This window comes from Ammospiza nelsoni, chromosome 3 (assembly GCF_027579445.1).
Source record: "Ammospiza nelsoni isolate bAmmNel1 chromosome 3, bAmmNel1.pri, whole genome shotgun sequence".
Classification (NCBI taxonomy): Eukaryota; Metazoa; Chordata; class Aves; order Passeriformes; family Passerellidae; genus Ammospiza; species Ammospiza nelsoni.
The window spans coordinates 70,144,394-70,164,596 of record NC_080635.1 but is presented as its reverse complement, the minus strand read 5'-3'; the positions used below and the strand labels follow the sequence as shown (position 1 = coordinate 70,164,596).

Below are 20,203 nucleotides of genomic sequence, written 5' to 3'. Positions count from 1 at the left end.
TCTCCTCCCCCCTCTCCCAAAAAAGTCATCTCCTTGATGAAATTGATTTGTCAGTTTGTTCCAGTCTAATGGTGTGATAGCCCAGCAGCTTTCAGTATGTTGAATAGTTAAAACCTGCTTTTGAGGTCAGTGTCAGCCACTCTGACCCCTGTGAACTGTCACCTGAGTCAGAATTGCAGGGATTAGGCCTTTGATATTGTGATGGCTTCGCCTATCAATTGACTTTTTCATTACTGAAGATGTTGGGCCTTTTGTTTCCCTTCTTAGTATGTAACCAAGCAAACTCCTAAGTAGAAGGAGCATTTGTTCTTGTTCTCTCTCTGTGCAAGTAATAGAAGTGCTCATCTTTTGTGAAGTGTACCTAATTAAACATAGAAAAAATAAAAATAGGAAATACAGCATGATTGCAAGTATTTTGTGCTGCAAGTATTTTTGAGCCTCAGTATAATTTCTGGGAAATCTTAGTTTGATAAATTTGTGAGACTATCAAGTAATAAAATGTTGTATATAGAAAGCAAGGTGTCAGATTAGAAGCTACCAATCCCTTCTGCATTCAGCCTTCTAAGCCTCTGTGTGTGTGTTAAATTTAAACAGCAGGGTTATTTGAAATTCTGTAGTTCAGAGCATGTAACTGTTACAATATTATATAATGTATCTATTTCTTTACTGTGTTCTCAAGAGATGAAGAGTTCAATTTGTTTACCTTTTATATCTGTCTTAGGCACTTCCTCCTAGACAGTTTATTTAGGCGCAGATCAAAACTTTATTTTAGGATTAAATAGTTGCTACTGTAACTCTGTGCCGGGCTTCCTACCTTCTCCCTTTCTTAAATTGTTAGGATTTCCTGAGCTCTTGCTTGGTTTGTTTGCTCCTTGATTAAAATGAGTAAATGAAAGCATATCATAGATATGGAATAGTTGATTCCTGCTGTATCAGGGTAAATTAGTCTAATTACACGTGGCAGTTCTGTTTGCTTGTGATGTAATGTGAAATGAGGTCCTGCCTCCCCCTGAAAAGCCCGAGCCAATTAATAAAGCTTTTAAGCTCTTTGTCACAGGCGACCGTGGAGGTCTGCAGAGAAGAACTTTAATCCAATAAACATTTCATTTAGATCATGAAAAGAAAGCATGAGGAGAAGCTCCTACAAGAGAGGGTGTTACCAGCAATTCTAGTTGTGAAGAGATGTGAGGAATTTGCCAAATTAACCAAGAGGCCTTCATATTTAACACATAAATGTGTCAAAACTAATAATAGAATAATTTAATTTGAGTTCAACCTTATATTGTTAAAATTCTAAGAAGCCACAACTGTTTTCTTCAAAGACTTTGCTGTTGAGTTGGATGGACAGGGCAAGGGGAGGTTGTGAGAAACCCAGATAGCAAATAACACTGGCCGAAGCTGGTGGAAAGGGGGAAAAAAAAGGAATAGATAATTAGGTGTAATTAGCGTGTATGAATTGTTGTCTCCCTGCCCTTGCCTTGAATAAATTTCAGAGGAAAAAAAAAACCCTAGTGGCAAAAACCCTTTGATGTAAGAAGAGTCATTGTGGTTTGGCAGCATAAAGGCAGTGTTTTATACTTCTTACATAATGGTTGTGATACAGAAAGAGTGAATGGACCCTGCACCCCCCAGCCTGCTTTACAGCAAGGACTTTTGGATTCCCTTGAAACAAAATGCATCAGAAGTTTTCAGTTGTGGGTAATGAGGTAGTGGACCTCATCAGAGCTAAGCGTAAGCCATCTTTAGCCTTTGTTTAGATCTTAATCACTTTTTTTTTATTATTATTCTGGGAAATTCAGTTTCGTAAATCATGACTACTTTTTTTTTTCCTTCCCTTTTTTTTTTCCTGCCTGCCAACAGTTCTGGCAGGAGCAAAGGCTAATACTGGGGAAAAGAAATACAAATCAAATGTTAAAAAGAAAAACAACAGCATAAAAGAAATCTAGACAAATAACTTTGTCCAGGGTATAATTCCAGTGAAGTACATGTATTGGGATGAATTTGACCCTTAGCTTACAAAACATCATGTTATAAATTCAGCGTGAACTCTTGGTGTTTGTTTCTCACAGAAGGCACAGCTTGCTTATTAGGAGATTGAAAGTTACAGTCATTACTGGTCCTTTAGCAAAACTGGGTGTTATGCAGTGATTTGTGGTTTGCAGGTGGTTTTTTTTCCTTTTGTATTTATTCTTATTCTGCAAGGAAGATTTTTTTCAGAAGTGATGGGAAATGGGGAGCACTGTTCAGTGTAATTCTTAGTGCATGGAAGTTTACTCTGCCATTCTTCTGTTCCCTGACTGGAAAAAGGAGAGGCTACTTGTCTCCGAGCCAGCACAGCCACATCTGTACCTCCTGAATTCTTTCACTTTTGTCTGAATATCTGAAATACTATTCACAGAACAGTACATTTTAAGAGTCTCTCTTTTTATTCATGCACCATTATTTTACAAGTTAATTGTCTATTTTTCCTCCTCTTAGGGGGTAGCTGATTTGTAGCTAGACATTAAAATAAGTTATTGAAAAGTTGTACAATAGATCGTATGTTCCTTGTGGTTGCAAGAATGGTGGGGTTTCTTAGTTGTTAAAGTTTTGAAGGCTGTAATGTAAACTTGTGCAACTTCCACTGAATGAATTTTGCCTCTCAATTTATCTCTGCTAAACTCTTCAGTTCAAAGTTTTAATGTTCTTGTCGCAAGAAAATGATTGATTGCAAAAGTTATATTTGGCAATATTTATTTTCTCAGATATTTTTGCTCTAAGTCCACTGAAAAATAATTTGCAAGCAAAATGTTTGTTATCCCAAATCAACTTGAGAGTGATTGCTTTCCCTGATATTGTACAGGATTCTTGGATGACATTTAGAAAGTTTTCCTCAAAATTTGTTCATGTGGTTCTTTGGGGTTTTTTGTTTAGTTTTGTTACAGTGTTTGCAGTTGGATAAACATGAAGTATCTGAGGCTATTACAATAGTTTCCCATATTTAATTATTGCTGAAGAATATAGGGGAAAAGACTGTAAAAAAATCTTTAGTTAACCTCGTAAAGCATTGCACTATTTTGTAGAGCAAATAGCCTTTTCTGCTTGAAGTTAATTTGGCCTGTGAAAGGCAGTACCTGAATACCATGCCAGATAAGTAATTATTCCTGATTGTAATGTTGGGGTTTTTTTTCAGGTATAGGTCACAAGAAATTCAGTTAGGGTAGAGTATGTACAAAGCTAAGAAATAGGCAGATTTTTTGTTGTAAGATTGTGTAAAAATTATTTACAGTTAATACTTGCACAAAGGTTAGAAAGGTTGATGAAGTGATACTTAGTTTTGCTTTACTATTCACTGCATGTCAGAATGTAATTATGACTGATTCATGAAACTGTCTTAGCAATGAACCATCTTTATTAAAATGCTGATCAAGAAAAGAGCTGACAGTAATAAAGAATAGAACACTTTAGTCTTGTTGCTTTTGAATGATTGCTAATTACCCCAGAGGTCATGTATAGTGCTTATGAGGATTCATTGACATTTTCTTTAAAATCTACTGTTTCAACAACACCTGAACAAGGAGACAAAAACTATATGTGCATCCAACAATGCTTGTACCAAGTTTTTCTTCACCACCAAGTACCTGGTGTTTCCCTTTCTTCTTCCTCCTCTCCCCGAGTACATCTCAATCCCAAGGATTAGTGGAGCAGAAAGTTAGAAGTGCTACAAACTTGATTAATTTCCTTTTTTTTTTTTTTTTGTTCTTTTTTTGTTTTCAAGTAAGGCAAAAGGAAAAAAGAAGCAACCCTTTGAAGGTGCCTCACCTGTACCATGCATGCTCCTGTCTAACAGTCTGGTTGATCTCCTTGTAGAGCTGCACCAGAGAGGAAACTGCACTTAGCCTTGTACACTTCTCTCAGCAGGTTGTGGACAGACCAGCTCCAGATACACATTCTGGTGACTTTGAAAGTACACTGAATTAAAAACCTGTGGGTATGCTTTGTATATCAGTAATATTTTTATTCGTTACATACCATGTTTTTGCTGAAGATGATTGTTGTTCTGCCATAGTTATAGAAAATGTAGTTGTAATGGTATCCTCTGGATGGAGAAGCCTTTTCTTTAAATTGCTTAAGGAAGAATATTAAGAAAGAAGAAATAATACTCTAGTTGATAATTTAGCACTACATGGAGTCAAATATTGAAAAATAAAGGTTAAGTCTAGTGAGCTTTGTTTACCTGAGGAACTCTTTCTCTGTTAGCTAGTGACTCTCATCTTATCTACATGTTGTGTGATGTGGAAGAACACCTTAGGCTGAATGTAAATGTATGAAAAGAATGATTGCAAATGAACAATCAAATTATTTTCTGATTTGCTGGAGAAAAGGAGTATTAGTGATCCTGTAACCAAATCAGAGGATGCATTTGAAAAGGAGGGTGAGATCTATGTGAAAATTGTGATTCCTTTTCCTCAGAAAGAGTGGCTGGAAGTTGCACTTCTTAGATAGGCATGGTTACTAATATGGGTGTTCTGATGGGCTTGTTCAGAGACCAAGAGTATGAATTGTGCAGCTTTGCCTGCTTGGAGATAGAACTATACTCTTCCTTGCTCATATGGAAAATGAGCATTTGATACTGCAGTGCTGCCACTGCATTTTCCAGGTGTCTGGTTTGACCCAGGCATGAAAGGCTGTGGAAACTCAGCACGTGTGGGAATTAAGGTGACAGTCCTCCTAAACTGAAGCACTCTTGTATCTCTGTTCCCCTACACCTTCTCTGGAGGTCTCAGATGGACACAGCTAAGTGCTAATCTAAACACTTCTCTTAATTCTTTGGCTGCTGATTAGAACTGTGGGGTGATTAGTTTGTCTATTCTTGTGGTCTGATAGGATGATTTATATGTTGGTTTTTTTGGATTTTTGTTTTAATACCATTAAAATTCAGAGCAGAGAATAATAATTGGGTTAACTTAGGGTGATCTTCAAGGTTAAGAAGTGTCTACTCACCTGCATTATCAAGTGCTACAAGCTGATCACAATAAGTGAGCTCAGAGGGCACGTGGTACTTAGTGTGGTGTTCGTTGTGGACTGCAAGGCCATCTGTGGCATTTCAGGGCTTTTTGTGACACAGGGGAGACATGTGTGACACAAGTGTAAGAAAAAGATTGATTGCAAAAATTATATTTAGCAATATTTACTGCCAAAACTTAAAACTTGAGAACTTGCAGGTTATTCAGCTAACGTAGATTACCTTTTGAAATTTTCTGAAGTTTCTTTCCTCATAATAATCTATCCCGTCATGTGCTTTAATTTCTTGAGAGTTAAACATTTTAATAGCTACCATTCTTGATTGCAGCAATAAAGGAATATCAGAGATGCTTACTGGAAAAAAAGTATTTGTTAGTCTGTATTTAATAACTTTCTAGAATAGATCTTTTGACAGTCTAATTTTATCTATTCTGTCTAAAGGTGGTTGTTTTAAGTGTCTTGAGTTGAGCCATGAGGTTTTACCTTTATTTTCTCTTCTGAAATAAAAAGTTTTTGAGCCACTCAGTGGCTCAAAATGAGTCCATGCTTACACTGCATTTTTAACTTACTAATTGCATTTTCAATTCTGTAATTGCATTTACTCTTTGTATACATAAATACATAATAACTAATTAATTTTATGCATTTGAATTGCATAGGGTAAGTCAGACTTTAAATATCTCAATAGAATAGAAAATTTGTTGGAAACTGAGGATGGTTCCACTAGGCTGACTGTAGCTTCAGTATTAAGCATGTATTTCAAAAGGAGTTCAGCCCAAAATGAAATTTGAAAATTTAAAACTCCATCTTAAGAAATGGAAACCAATTGTTATAGTTATGGGTTTGACAACTAAGTGCTAACAACCTGAGCACTCCAGTTAGTTCTTTGTCTGTTGATTAGGATTCCATGGTGATTAATGAGTGTGAGAATGCAATGACATCCATAGCTTTAATCAGTCCCATGCTGGATGAGGAAGTCCAAAGATGCAGAAAGAAAGAACTTCTATATGTAATCTTAGTAGGGGTTTTCCCCATGCTGTAAGAAGCTGAAAGGTAAAAAGTAAAGAAGCCTATCCTTTCACCCCTCTCCAAACTTCCAGGATCTTTAAATTATAGTAGTGATTTTTTAGTACCATGATGCAGGAGAATAATGTTGCTGGTACCTGTGAAGGGTAGACAAGATGCATGGTGATACTCACATAGGCACTCTCTTTGATGTTCAGTATTTCATTTTTACACTTGTGAGCAGGATTTGTTTTTACATACCATGGTACCATGCATCTGGTTTTCTTTTTTCCAGATCTAGTATTTTAAATGTTTAGCTTGGACATTTACAATTTTTCTGTGTGCTTTATTTTATTTTGTTGTGTACTCTGATGATTTAAAGCATGTATCCTAAAAAAGATATAAATATGCATATTTTTCCTTCTGCCTTCCTGTGAAACAGATAAGTGAATGCTTATGTGTGCAGAAATAAAGAACCAGGGTGGGTATCCTTGTTGACAAAGGAGACCCCAAAAAGTAGAGACCTTTGGATCTCTACTCAGCACATAACTTCTCTGTGACCTTTCTGAGTGAGCAAAGATCACCACGTGCTGCATCTCCCTTTAGGGCTATCTCCAAGGGTACATTCGTAGCTGAGAGAAGAGATGGTGGTGTTATTGTCTGGCAGTGTGAGCAATCCTTCTGCTACTGCCCTTGGGTTCACTGCTGCTGCTGCTGTCCCACCTTTTCTCTCCTCTACTATGCTGAGCTCAGTTTGTGTAAATAACATTTTCCACTTCTGTTTGGTGGTTTGGGGTTTTTTTGTTATGTTATTTTCCATTAGCACCTATGGATCTGTACTTGTGATGTATTCACATAAGGAAAGGTTGTTCCTACCCTGCAAAGGTAGCTTATACTCTAACTGCAGGGATCATGTCCTGAAGGGCTGTTTTCTGAGAGTGTGTTGTGATTCAGATGATGATGTTTGAGTTTTGAAATGAATGGCAGGAGCCATTCATTTTATGTATATTCATAGAGTGTCTTAACACAATAGGCGTGGGTGAGCTTTGAAGTGTCTCAGTGAAAATAATTAGCAATGAGTATGGATAGACACCTGAACGTGTAGAAGGATTAGGGAGTTCCTGTGGCTCTTATTTGTATTCAGAATATGATCTCTAAATGGCCAGAGTACTTTCCTGAACTGACCGTCAGTCTGGAGAGACCAAACATGTCAATTAAACAGGAACTTCCCAGGAGTAAAATGCCAGATATTTCCAAAAGGACTAAGTATTTCTTGGCTCCTGTTAGCTGTCCTCTGCTTTTATGCTTACACTGTGCATTACAGAAAACTGCTGTACATCAGAATTCTGGTTTTTCATTTTGTTTACATTTGGTTCAGTTGACTTTTGCCTCCTAAGGAAGCAAAAAATCACTTGGACTATATTAATTATATTTTATAGATCTCTGAACTGAATTCTGCTATTGCATTTTTGGCTGAAAGGTCTTACATCTAACAGGGTTTTTTGAAATAAACTACATCATGTTGTATCATATTAGAATCAAAAATAGTACATCATTACAGACATAACAAATAAAGCTTGTAGGGAAGGAAATATCTCTGTTAGGCAATGTTTGTATCTTAAAAGAGGTCCAAAAACATAAATAATTTTTTGAACACACAAGTTCTTTTTAACTAGAGTCACTAATTATAGTGTTTTTTCCTGAAGAGTGATAATACTAATTACTTCAAAGACAGAGAAAAGAGAAGAAAGAAAAAAAAAAAGGCATCTTCTCTTCAGCTGTATTGGTGGTATTTGCATCTTCAGTTTCATGGTTCTTACCTCTGAAACTCATTCAGTGTTATGTCATGGAGCCATAAAAGCTGTCAGTGCATGGAAGGAGTGACAAATTTGTAAGTGGAACACAAGTGGACTAAAACAGTGTAGCACTGGGCACCCATTTCTGTTTCATGAAGCTGCACAGACCTGCATTACATAGCCCAGTACAAGTCTGTATCTGAGTGCACAGGACACCTGCTTGTCATTGGCAGCTGGGCCTCCAGCACCACTGTAAATATCAGGGAGCAAATTTACACCAGCTACAGTGTTCAGGTGTGCTTTTGTTTTTTCAGCTCTACCATAACCATGGAATACTCTCAAGTATATGTGAGTCTGTGTTCACTTTTCACTATGTGCAACACAACACCCTGAGGGAGCAGTAGAGTTTATAAATCTGACTTGAAGGCCAAATAGATGAGGCTGAATTCATGTAAAAGTCCCATCTCTTGTTTCCAGGAAAAAACAAGCCATATTGATTAATAGCATTACTAAACTTGCAAGTATCTAAAGTTAACCTAAGTAATTTCATCATCCTCAAATCTGTAGTAGTAATCTGTGGGGTTTCTCCCCATCTAACATAAAGAAAATAGTACTTAAGTTATTCTACTACTTTGGAAAAATAAACCATTAGGTGGAAAGATGCTGGCAAAGAAAAACTAAGTGAACTAACTTTGCTGTGAAATTTCAGTAATCTTCCTTCTGGCCTTGGCTGCCAGACTGATGCTGAGGAAAAGCTTAAACATCCTCCCTCCCCTGTGCATATTATTTATTACATGCCTCTGGAACTTTTTTCTTCTGCTCTGTTATTCTCTTTCTTTGTGAGCTCTCACGAGAAGAAAGGGAATAGATTATAATAATATTGTAGCACCAGTGCTATTGTGTTTGCAGTAGCCTTAGTCCAAGATAATGATTTGATTAGCATGGCTTTTTCACTTACTGGAATTAAAGATACATGGATTTTCTTGGGATTCTGTGCTTTCAGGATGGTTTTTGTTTTACCTTCTTTCTTCAGCTGTATCTCTTTGCAGAGAAGCTGGAGGTTAAAAGTAGGTACAGAGCTTTCACTAATAGCCAAGGGCAAAAAATTAGTGCAATGAGTCATCACAGTAATTCCTGCAGATATTTGTGATCTGTGTCCTATGCAATGCATTTGTTCAAAAGGGCCATTGTTCCTTAAATCACTGATGGTAGTTCTTCTAAATATTTTTCCTGCAATGTAGTTGCTGTGACTGAGGTTTGACATTTCCAATTTTGTTATTTGATTGGCCTCAAGGAGGCCTTGAAAAATTCAAACATGCAGAATATGAAATGCTTAACAAGAATATTAAAGATAAACCAGTAGTTCACAGTGCAGTGAAGAAGCAGACTAATTTAGTGGATTCTAGCAAATGGAAGAATTTTACTGGTGTTGAACTACATTTAAAAAAAATGTTTTATTGCTTAAATTAAATTATTGATACTGCTATGTTTTCTAAAATACGAATACTTTCCTCTCTTTCTTCTATGGCTTCTTTTGCTTCTTGCTCTATATAACACCCAGAAGTTCTGTGTGTTGGAAATAGTCAAAACAGATAAGCAGAGCTATTCCCTTTGTTGGGGTGAGGAGGGGGGTAAAATCTTGGTCCTGCTGATAGTAGTGAGAATCTTGCTCTCAGCCTCAGGCCTTGAATCAAAAAAAGCACCCTTTGGTACAGCTGGGTTTAAGTTTTTTAACAGAAGCAATTATTGTAACTACTCAGGGGCATCTTGTATCACACTTAGAATCCTACAGGTTGTTTAAAGGAGAGCAGAAAGGATCCTTTTCTGAGTAAATTCATACATTGCAAAAATGAAATAAAATCTTTTAGATACAGAGCTTTGTTTATTCCCCCCTCATCCATTTTACAGCAAAACTTGTGGTTCATAGATTTGATCTTTGTATCAAGATCCAAAATCTTTACTGCTCTTAGTAAAAGGAAAAGATAAAATTATTTTTAGTTTATAAAATAGAAGTAATTTCACTTGTTGCTAGAACTTGTGTTCCATTAAACTTCTAGTGCTTCTAATTTTGTATTTCAAAAGGTATATATTTTAATGTGAAAATAATTTTTGCAACAAAGTGGTACCTAGAGAGAATGAGTAATATCCACCCTAATTTCATCCCATGTGCTTCTAATCTATATTAATTTTTTAGCTGATGGACTTGTGATAGGCCTTTTTGTTTCGCATATGTGAGTGATTTTCACCTTATTTCTTTGCTTCAATAATTGCAAATGAGACTTCAGCTTTTAGATCTTGAATTTCAGTTTTGCAGATGATATTCATGCTGATGGTTTATTACAGCAGTGTGTCTTCTGTGTATCACAGACAATAGTAAATACAGCTTTGGCTCGAGGAAAGCTATTCTTTCTTTTTTTTTTTTTTCTCCGTAGAAATACTGCAGCACAGTCCAGCTTGATTCTGGAATAGACTACAGGAAACGAGTGCTTCCAGCTGCTGGAAAACTTTACTACCTGTAAGTTTATCTATGATATTGTATTAGCTTCCTTCTTCCTTCTTATTAGCCAATAATTTCCTATTCAGTGGGAAAAGAAAAATGTATAGTAGAATTAGCAGGGTGTGACTTTTCCTTTCTTTGCTTTCTGGTCCATTTTGTTCAGCAAACCGCCTTCCATTATGCCTTGATATTAACTTCATTAAACTACATTTTTGGTAACCACACTAGCATCATTTATAATGTGTGACTGAATAAAAACTAATTAGATTTTTTTGGGAGGTGTGGTATTTGGAGAACTGAAGTGACAGATGGTTAGAAAGTGATGAATATCCTCTTGTAAGAGACTGCACAATTCTCTTATAATAGAATAACATCCTTATTGTATTTAAGTAATTAAGTATTTATAGAAATCCAATGAGAAGGATTTATTTAATTTTTGGTGTTTCCAATGCTGTGGATTAAAAAAACCCAACTCCCTTATGTTTTCACAGATTGTTTCTGTTAATCATGACAAAATTTCTTTAGCACTTTATATTTGCAAATAAATGTATTTTAAAATATATTCGCAGATGTGTTTCTGCTTGCAGCATAAATCTGCCTAATAGGAACATCCTCTTTAATACTTTGAAACCTTTGCAATGTAAACATTTTTCTGTCTTGTATTTTCTCTTGTAATATTATTTACTCAGTGACTACCTGAACAAAGCAGACTACAATCACTTAATATTAGATTTATAATAGTTGTATCTTTAAAATACTGATTTAAAAATCATGTTTCCAGAAAGGTGGGGTATTTTTATCACTGTGATGGGTGTTTGAAATCATGTATGTCCATGCTACTTTTTAATGAAGTTAGATGTTGTAGCTGTTTGTCTGGAAGGAGGAATACTGCTTGGTAGAACTTTTCCCGCTTTTGAAAGGAAGTGACAGAATTTCAAATATGGAAAACAGGTCCAGTGCAAGTTCTGTATCCTTAAACTGTGGCTCTATGAACTTGAGAAAATTAGCTCTTGTGCTGTGTTTTTGCCTGGCTGCACTGGCTCAGTGCTTTGTCACACCTGCTCAGCAGAACTTTCTGAAGCCACCACTGATACCTTTGCTCATCATGGCCCTCCTGAGTGCTGCTGTCCCTGCCTGTGGTGCTGCTCCCTGGGCCTGCTGCACTCTGTGACCTTCTGGTGGGCACTGTGGAGAGCACCTGCCACATTGTTTTCCATACTCTGGAGAAAGGAAAGGATGTTTGTGGTTTCTAGCAGGTTATAGGCCAAACATGGTGCCTGTGGCATCAGCTCTCAGAGGAGAAGCAATATAAGCAAATTCCAGGAGTAGTACCCGGCCAAAATATCTCATTGTGTTCTGTGGTAAAACTTCTGATCAAGTGAATGGCAGAGATGGGCAATAATTCTGTCTTATGTTCTCTTACTGGATAGATGTTGGTTGCCTTCAGAACCTGATGTGTAAATCATTAGGAAGCAGTGGGGTGAAAAATTATTAAAAAACCCCCATAGCTGCCAATGGAATTAGGTACTTATTTCTTTATCCTTTCTTCTTCTGAGGGAATCTTATTCATTCTTCTATTCAAACTGGTTCATTGGAGCTAGCTTAGTATGTGGGGATTCCTTTTGTTTGGTTTGTTTTAAAACTAGGTACTGCATCCAGTATTTTGCTACAGATTCTAAAATTTAATTAGCAGTCTTGTCTCCCAAAGAAAATGTTCTTGTTCAACATGTATATGTTCTTCAATTAATGGCTGTAGTATCATTGTCAGATTTTTTAAAAGAATCCTCTTAATGCTTCATATGTTGTGTAGTCCTGTCTTCATTTAAAACATGTAACTGAGGGTTACTTAAAACTGTTTCATACTCCTCTGAGAGCAGTCAGTGTAACACCATTACAAGATGCCTGATCAAAGCAACTTCATCGATCTCAGTCTCAGGTGTCTATTTTCAAAACAAACTTTCTTGGCAATTAGGTACAAATATTCACCTGTTTCTTCTGGTAGCCTTTCAGTTGAAATTTCTGTTACTCATATGTATGCCCATGCACATACTCTCTGAGATAGATACAGATATATAAATATATTTATACACACGTGCACACACTCTTTACCCCCTTTTATGGCCTTTTTTTTTTCTGGTGTTGTCTGTTCTTTATTGTTTTGTCAGAGGAATGCATCACACCAATATCAATATTGAGAGAAGCTTCTAGAATTTTATGTAACCTCCTAGTCAGAAAAGGTTTTTCATGTCTTCAAAATGGCACTTGTATAAGTTCGTGGGTTTTTAATTTTTTTCCCAAATTCTTTGTATCTACAAGGTTTGTCATCACTAAGCTTTAGCTAAAAAGAAGTTACTTCAGTTCTGATCTTAACATTTTTAAGGTGCTTAAGGCCTAATGAGCAGGAGAGTATGTGTTTAACAAACTGATATCATTTGTCAGTTAAGAGGATGTCTAGAATTGTGTAAAGCAGTGTGACTTCAGTGCATCAAGATCTATAAGATTTCACACCAAAAGTTTACACCAACTTCAGTGAAGCATTATATATCCTAGTTCTAGTTTGTTATCTACTGTAATAGTAATTTACTATTCTCAGGTAGAAATCTTATCTATCTCTCTATCTATCTATCAATTCATCTTTAAGAATAAAACATGGAAAGTTTGGCTCTCTACCCTATTCAGTGATTAAAAAAAAAGTTTTCTGATTGGACTGATTTTTTAATTCTTGTGGCCCAGAAGATGAATGCAAACTTTACTTCAGCTATCAGCACAGATATTTTGCATTTTACCATCTGTGGTTGATCTTTTACCAAGCAGTATTAGGAACAGAGGTTGGGAAACTGCTAAAACTGCTAATAAACAGATGATAGTGGTATTTTTAATTTCACAGCTTAATTTTGCAAATTGTTTGGTCAATATAATCGGTTGACTTGACGCAGCACCCTCCCCCCCCCCCCCCTCCAAAAAAAGAAAAATCTGTTTCAACATTTAATTTCACAAAGTCCCCTCTCAGAAATTTCAAAGGATACTTCTTTAGGTGCTTGACTGCCTTGCCTTGCCTTGTCTATTTGCTCTTATTTTGCATGCAAGATAGAGCCAGAAGCCTTTTTACTCATTGTGTACACATAGTGTTAATGGGTCTGCTCTGCCTGCATTGCCTCATTACTGGAAACAGCTCAAAACACAGAAGTCTTTCAGTGTATGCAAATAAGGCAGAATCATCTACCTGAGAGTTAATATTCTCTACTTTTAAGTGTATTCTAAATGTAATGTTTGTATTTAGAGCATAACATCCTGTTCTCTTTTTTTATGGGCAAAAAGCTAAGCAGGCTCAGGCAGCTGTTTGATGTTGGCTTCAAGTGTTATTAATTTCATATTCTATTATTCTTTTCACTGTAGCACAAGTGAAGCTGATGTGGAGGCTGTCATGGATAAGTTGTTTGATGAGCTGGCTCAGAAACAAAATGATTGTACGTAAGTTAATTTCTCTTGAAAGAGAATACATTTAGAACACAATGCCCAATCTCCACTGACCAATTAATAAGTTCCATTGCTGTATATGGGTTGATGCCACACTCAAGTGGCAGTCATTGTATCAGCATTTTGTCTAATTTATGTGTTGAATCATGTGCTATTATTCATGAAGCTATGCATTTCCTATCTGTAAGAGATGAATTTTATAGTAATTATCCAGAGAAGATTGAGTCTTTGTTCATGTTCCCATAGTAACTAGACCAAGGATTCTAAAAGTGCAAGGCAGAGAGCTGGGGCTGAATAAAGCATGTGGAACCATTGCAGACTTCACGTTTGAAGAGCTGTGCGACAGAGTGAGTACCCAGTCCAATCTAGATCGGTTAATGCTCAGGCTTTTCACAGTTAAAAAAAATTTCAAACCACACAAACTTGCTATTTTCCCAAGATGCACTGAATTAAAAAGGCTTTTAAAAAACTTGATTAACAGAAATATTTTTAATTTAACAGGAAAAACCCTTTCTTCAAAAGAACCATACTAATTTTCTTTTTAATGATATAGTAATTTCAGTCTTAGGTGTATCACAGATTATCTTCAAAAATCCTACTGCAGTATATGCCTGGCCTAACGTCACTGCTGGTATATGAGTGCTGGTAACATCTCAATATGTAAATAGCAATCAAATGGTGTTTTTATAATCTGGGGTTTCAGTTTGATACTCAAGCAAAGGAGCAGTGATCCTGGCACCACTAGAGTAACACACTGTTCCATGATTTGGTTTCAGCTGCGAGTACAAGGAATGTTTAATCCCAGGCCTTCTCAAAATATTCCAGATTTTGCTAAATACTGGCACATTCTCAGCCTAAACATGTGAGATGTGAATCTTGAAAAGTTCTCCTTGTATTTGACCTCCAGTGGGTTGGAAGACAATTCCCCAGGAGTTGCACTGCACTTCAGTGATCTCTTTACTGATGTCTACATTTGCTGTTAAATGATCACAACACTAAACTGGCCAATAGCACTTTTGATTCAGGATGGTGACCAGTCTTTTGGTGATAACATTTTGCTTTCACTTCCTTGCAGCTATGGAGTCGATAACTATTTGGATAGAAATTTCACTGGTTGCGTTTCAGACTGCAGGTTTTAGACCTGGAGTTGGTTTTTGTTTCAGACAAAACAAGTAAGCCATTTGTAAGAGTGGAAGTGTGTCATGAGTAGAATAGCTTGCTTTTCACTTAAGGTTTTGAGACTTTTTCTGCTTTGTGCCCCTTAAAGCATGGGGAAGCTATGCTGTCAGTGAATACTAGTACAATTTTTAGTCCAGGAAATGCCTTATGTACTTAAATGGGATAATAAGTTGCTTCTAGGTAGAAGTGCTTTGATTAGCTCACATGTCAGTGGTCTGAAGGTTCTCATCCTGTTCAAGAATTATTTGAGGTTCAGATCATTCTTACATGGATTGCCCAGGACTTAGGAAATCTTGCTGTCTCAAATCAGATGCCTTCTGCAGATGTGTTATGGTAGTCTCTTATGGCAAAATCACATACTTAAAACTAAAGCAACATGGCTGATAGTAAATGGTTTTCTTTTGACAACTTCCTCAGTTATCACTGATTTTTCTCTTCAGATCACTGATGCATCTTCATAAATATTACATCAATATGTTGGTAAGGGGTATGAGTGTGCTGCCTTCATAGGCAAAAAAATATTGTCATTGAACTTCAGAATTGTCTATTAAATTTAGATGGTCAGAGTTGCCTCCACTGTGATTTTTTTTTTCCATTACTGTAAACTTTTGCAATGACTTATAGCAATGGTAGAAAATTTCACTCAGTATATGCTGCGTTTAAGACCTTGCCTGCCCCATTGCTCTGTTTGCCTGACCTGCTGCCATTAAAATCTGCTAAAAAGAAAACTTCAAAAAAGGAAAAATGCAGCTGTCAACCCTTGAAACCCTCTTCTTTTTTTTTTTTCATGAATTCTTTTAAATTTTGATGGAAAAACTTAAAACATGCAGTATCTTTTTTAAACAGTCAGAGAGGGAAATTGCTCCCACTCATGTCACAGAAGACACAGGGAAGATCCAAAAGAGTGCACTGGTGGTTTATAGCAAAAAATTACCCCAAATTAGGAGACATTCAACATGACAGGAAGTATAAAGTTTTTTATATATATATATTCCAGTAAGATTGCTAATAGGAGTGATTTGTGGAGGGATAAAGCAGAAATCTTTAAGGGACATAGCAACAAGATATTTGCTACTTCTTGTGAAGCCAAATGGTAGACAAGTTGACAGGCATCATAAGTGCTGCTATTAAAAGAAGGAAAGTAGAAAGTGAAAAAGATGTAATGAAAAGCAAGATTGAAAAAAGAAAATACTGGAAGGGAATTTTTTGGATTTGCATGGAGCACATCTGCAGATTTCTTATTGCAGGACATGGGGACAAAATCCCATGAGAAAGCAGATTGTACAAAGGGACATGGGGCAGGAAATCTTTCTTGCTGGAGCCTGTTGAAGCCAGGGTGAAGCTTAATTGACAGCTTAAGCAAAACCTGCAGGTAGATAAATGAAATCTAAAGTTGGTGTTGTAGGAGCTCATTAAACTTGTACCAGAATTGAAAACAAGATTTGCAGTTGGTTTTGTAACAGTTTTAAGATGTGGTGACAAGCATGATAAATGGGAAATTCTCATTAATGGGGGAAAATGAGAGATAATTGCTATTATTGAAACCTTGTGGGACAATTCATAAAATAATAATACAAATGGGTGCTTACAGCCTGCTTAAAGACAGAGTGGCTGACAGAGGTGGAGAACAGTGTGCAACATTGAAGGTACTGGTGCCTGCCTTAAAGTTAATTAATACAAGGTTCTTGAGTACATATCAGTCTGCTAATTACCAAACCTGGAACTTGTAGGGATCTCTTGCATATGGAACATGAGGTGGATTGCTCCTTGAGCTATAAGAAGCATATAAAGAAAATACACCATTGTATGTTACACTATAGATGAAACACAGGAAAAGGTGAAATGTAATTAGCCAGAAAGCAGCAAATGATAATTTTCTAGCCTAAAATGTGCTACATCCAGTACAAGGTCATTTGGCTGGTGCTTACAGTGATGAATTAATCTAGAAATTTGTGTTGTGTAGGAATAATCTTAATTTTCTAATGTTTAATGAAACCGAGAGATATTCCAAACAGTGAAGTTGCATATTTGAGTGTTCAGGAAGAGTAATTTTCAAAAGCAGAAGGGAAGTGTGACTAACTGGAAAGTGAAGTGTAAACAACAGTAACAACAAAAAAGAGCAACACAAACCCAAGAAGGACTCTGAGGAGGAAGATAGTAAAAGTATCTCCTGTGTCACTGTTGAGACAGAATCAAATAATACAGAATGAATGGCAACTAGTTATGAAGTGCAGGAAAATTATAAAATAAAGGTCATGGGCAAATATGTCTAGTCAGATAAAAGACTTAAGTAAAATTGGAGTTTTGATGTTTTATATTATCTGAATGGTACTGGCTTATTCTTAGCTGGATGAACTTTTAATAATGATGTGGAAAAAGGAAAAGGTTTGGCAAAGAGTAAGTGTTCTAGGTGAAGTAGAGTGAAATATTAATTTTATTAAAGGATAGTGAAATAATTTTCAGTCTCTAAATAGTTAATATATGTTAAAAAGAGCCTGCAAATACATTTTGTATCATTGGAGTCCTGTAAAACTAGGCTGAGATCTCTGACTAGCTTTTTATTTTTATAAATGTTAAAGTGCAAGAGAAATTCCATGTCACTAGAAGAATGCTCTATGTGTCAGTATTAAAAACAAACAAGTAAAATGCTTATGATGATGGGTGGAACTGCAGGCTGTTGGTGAGATTTTAGTCCAGGAAGGGTAATGGAGAAGCTGATTCTGGATGCATACAATGGATGACTAAAGAATGGAAATAAGATTTAATTCTCCAGTCTCCCTGACTTTATAGCAAGTGTTGAGTTTTGAAGATGCTGTTCTTATTAGGAAAGTGACATTATGCAGTCTTAAGAAAGTATTTGTTAAATGGGTTCCTAAGATAGTTAACTAACCTATAAAAAGAAATATTGCTGAAGGTTTTTTGTTTGTAGCATTTGTAATGACCACATTTTTATACTAAGCCTGATGTACCAGGTTTTTTCCTCCAGGAGTTTTGAATATAACATAAATGCTAATACAAACTTGCTGTAAATACAGAGTACTATGTGTATGGGGAAGGAGCAATGAAGACAAGAATGCTTTGTGCAGTTTATCAGAACTGGTATTTTGAGGAAATGGTTGGGGTTGTTTACTTTTTTTAGAGAGAGAGTTTGTTTCATTTTGGTTTTTTTTACATCTAAGAGTAGACACAGCCTCCTTCTACTGTGTATTGGGTCAAAACTGGATGTCATTTTAGGAGGAGGCTTTTGTGTTTGAGCTAATTATTAGTTTTTAGGCTTAGCCATCTCTAAAATACAGGAACTTGAAGTACCCCATGATCTTTTCTGGTTTTAAATTGCCTGAAAGTAGGGATGTGAGGGAGTCAGGGTTCCTGCTGCCTGTTGGCAGCTCTCACTGCTCCTGCACATGCAGTGAACAAGTTCAGCAGCCAGCAGGGGAATGTGCCCAGTCCACCTTCAGGGAATAACCAGCTCTTATCCCCCTCATACTTCTAGGAGTGGGCAATGCTTCTTAGTCTACAGTCAGTCTGTGCAGTCAGTTCAGACTGAGTTTATCCAAGGCTTATAACTTCCTTGGCTTTGAGGGGGTTTCACAGGAAGTGTAAGGGGCATTTCCCTCATACCACGCAACCTTTCTTCCAAATTTGACATTTCTGGTCTGCATCATGGAAGCACTTAAAAGTTACAGCATTATCTTAGAGTTGCAGGAGTATTTTTTGAAATTGTTTTCTGAAACTGTTGTATACCACTGCTCATGTGGGTGTTGGTAATCATTTGAGCATGAGTGGACAACACTGTACTCAAAACTTGGTTAATTGATTCCTTTGGCTGTCCATTACCCTTAAGGGTTCCAGAAAAAAGAGTAAGTTTTGCAAGACTCAACAGGTGAAACGATAGATGCTTTTTGTTGGCAAAATAGCTTATCACTCAAGTGACTCTGCTTTCACTTCCTTGCTGTAATCTGTCTTCTAGTCTGGTCTTGGGTACCTGTTACAGTGCATTCCAAGGGATAAATATCCAGACCTAAAAATCTGCATTTGCTGGTGTAGGATTAAGGAGATGTGTTTGAAATTTACATTTTTAGTAAAACAATATTTCATATGAACAGCCTTTATTTTTACTGCAGTTTCCTTTAAAATAAAATCAAAATTATGTTTTAAGGGGAAATATGAAACATTTTGCACTTTGATATCACACGATTTCATGAGATGTTAGCTAATAGATGAAAATAGCAAATCAACAGTTGGTAACTTGATACTATTTTTAACATCTCCTAGCTTAAGTAGAATTTTCATTAATAGCTTCTTATTAATTAATACCTGGAGACCTTGGGAATTAAGATTTGATACCTTTCTGGTATTACAATATTTTATTCTTGTTTCATATATTAGCATCAAACTTTTTCATGTCAAGGTATAAAGAGTTACTTCTATCTAAAATAATGCATCAGATACCGGTAATTACTTCTTGTCCATTAATGTTCATAAAAATAAAATACAGAGATTATATATATTGTATGCAGTGCTGATATGACATGCAGTTGAGTTGCTAAGCTCTTGTGTGCATCAATTTGTAAATCCTGGTTTCCCAGATGAGGACAATCCCAAGTTTTAGGTAACTTAGTTAATATCAAATTCATACACTTTGCCTTTTTTTTTTTACTAGCTATGTGAACATGTGGAAAACCAACAAAAAACTGGATGAGAGGATACTCATCTATTTTGGTTGCTTTAAAGCAAAGGAGAAACAGATTTTCAGACTGACACACCAGGGTTTGTGTGGCAGAGTGGCACGTGTTGGTCTTCGTCATGGGCATGAAGTAGTTACCCAGTAGTAGAATGGAGCCCTGTGAATGTGCTTCTCCAGTGTAATCAGACAGGAGCACTGTCTGATTTTCATCAAAATAAAACATAACCACAGGAGGCTGGGACAGCCACCAGGCAGAATAGAGACATACAGTTCCCAAATTTTAATGCTGATGTTGACTTCTCCCATTTTTTGGGGGGCCTTTAATTCATTTCTTCCAGTTTCTCCATCTATACAGTGAGGGAAACACTACCAGTGGTGTTATATTCTTGCAAAACATTATTAGTTAATTGAGTTAAATGTGTGAATGAAAGATCACCAGATGCCTTTAAAAATAAAATGGATATATTAACTTGAATTTAAAATCCCTATATATACATACATATATATGTGTGTGTGTATATACGCAATTGTGCAAATGTAAGTCTTGCCCATTTTAGT

The 20,203-nt window shown here is 36.3% G+C and overlaps 1 protein-coding gene across 1 annotated transcript in view; it reads left to right on the top strand.

Moving 5' to 3' along the window:
- AFG1L (AFG1 like ATPase) overlaps positions 1-20,203 on the top strand; it is a 64,147-nt gene that overhangs the window by 29,108 nt on the left and 14,836 nt on the right. The window contains exons 8-10 of the mRNA XM_059468986.1: positions 10,238-10,320; positions 13,699-13,769; positions 14,026-14,126. Of these exons, the coding sequence (XP_059324969.1) occupies positions 10,238-10,320; positions 13,699-13,769; positions 14,026-14,126 (255 nt within the window). The remainder of the gene's footprint in view (positions 1-10,237; positions 10,321-13,698; positions 13,770-14,025; positions 14,127-20,203) is intronic.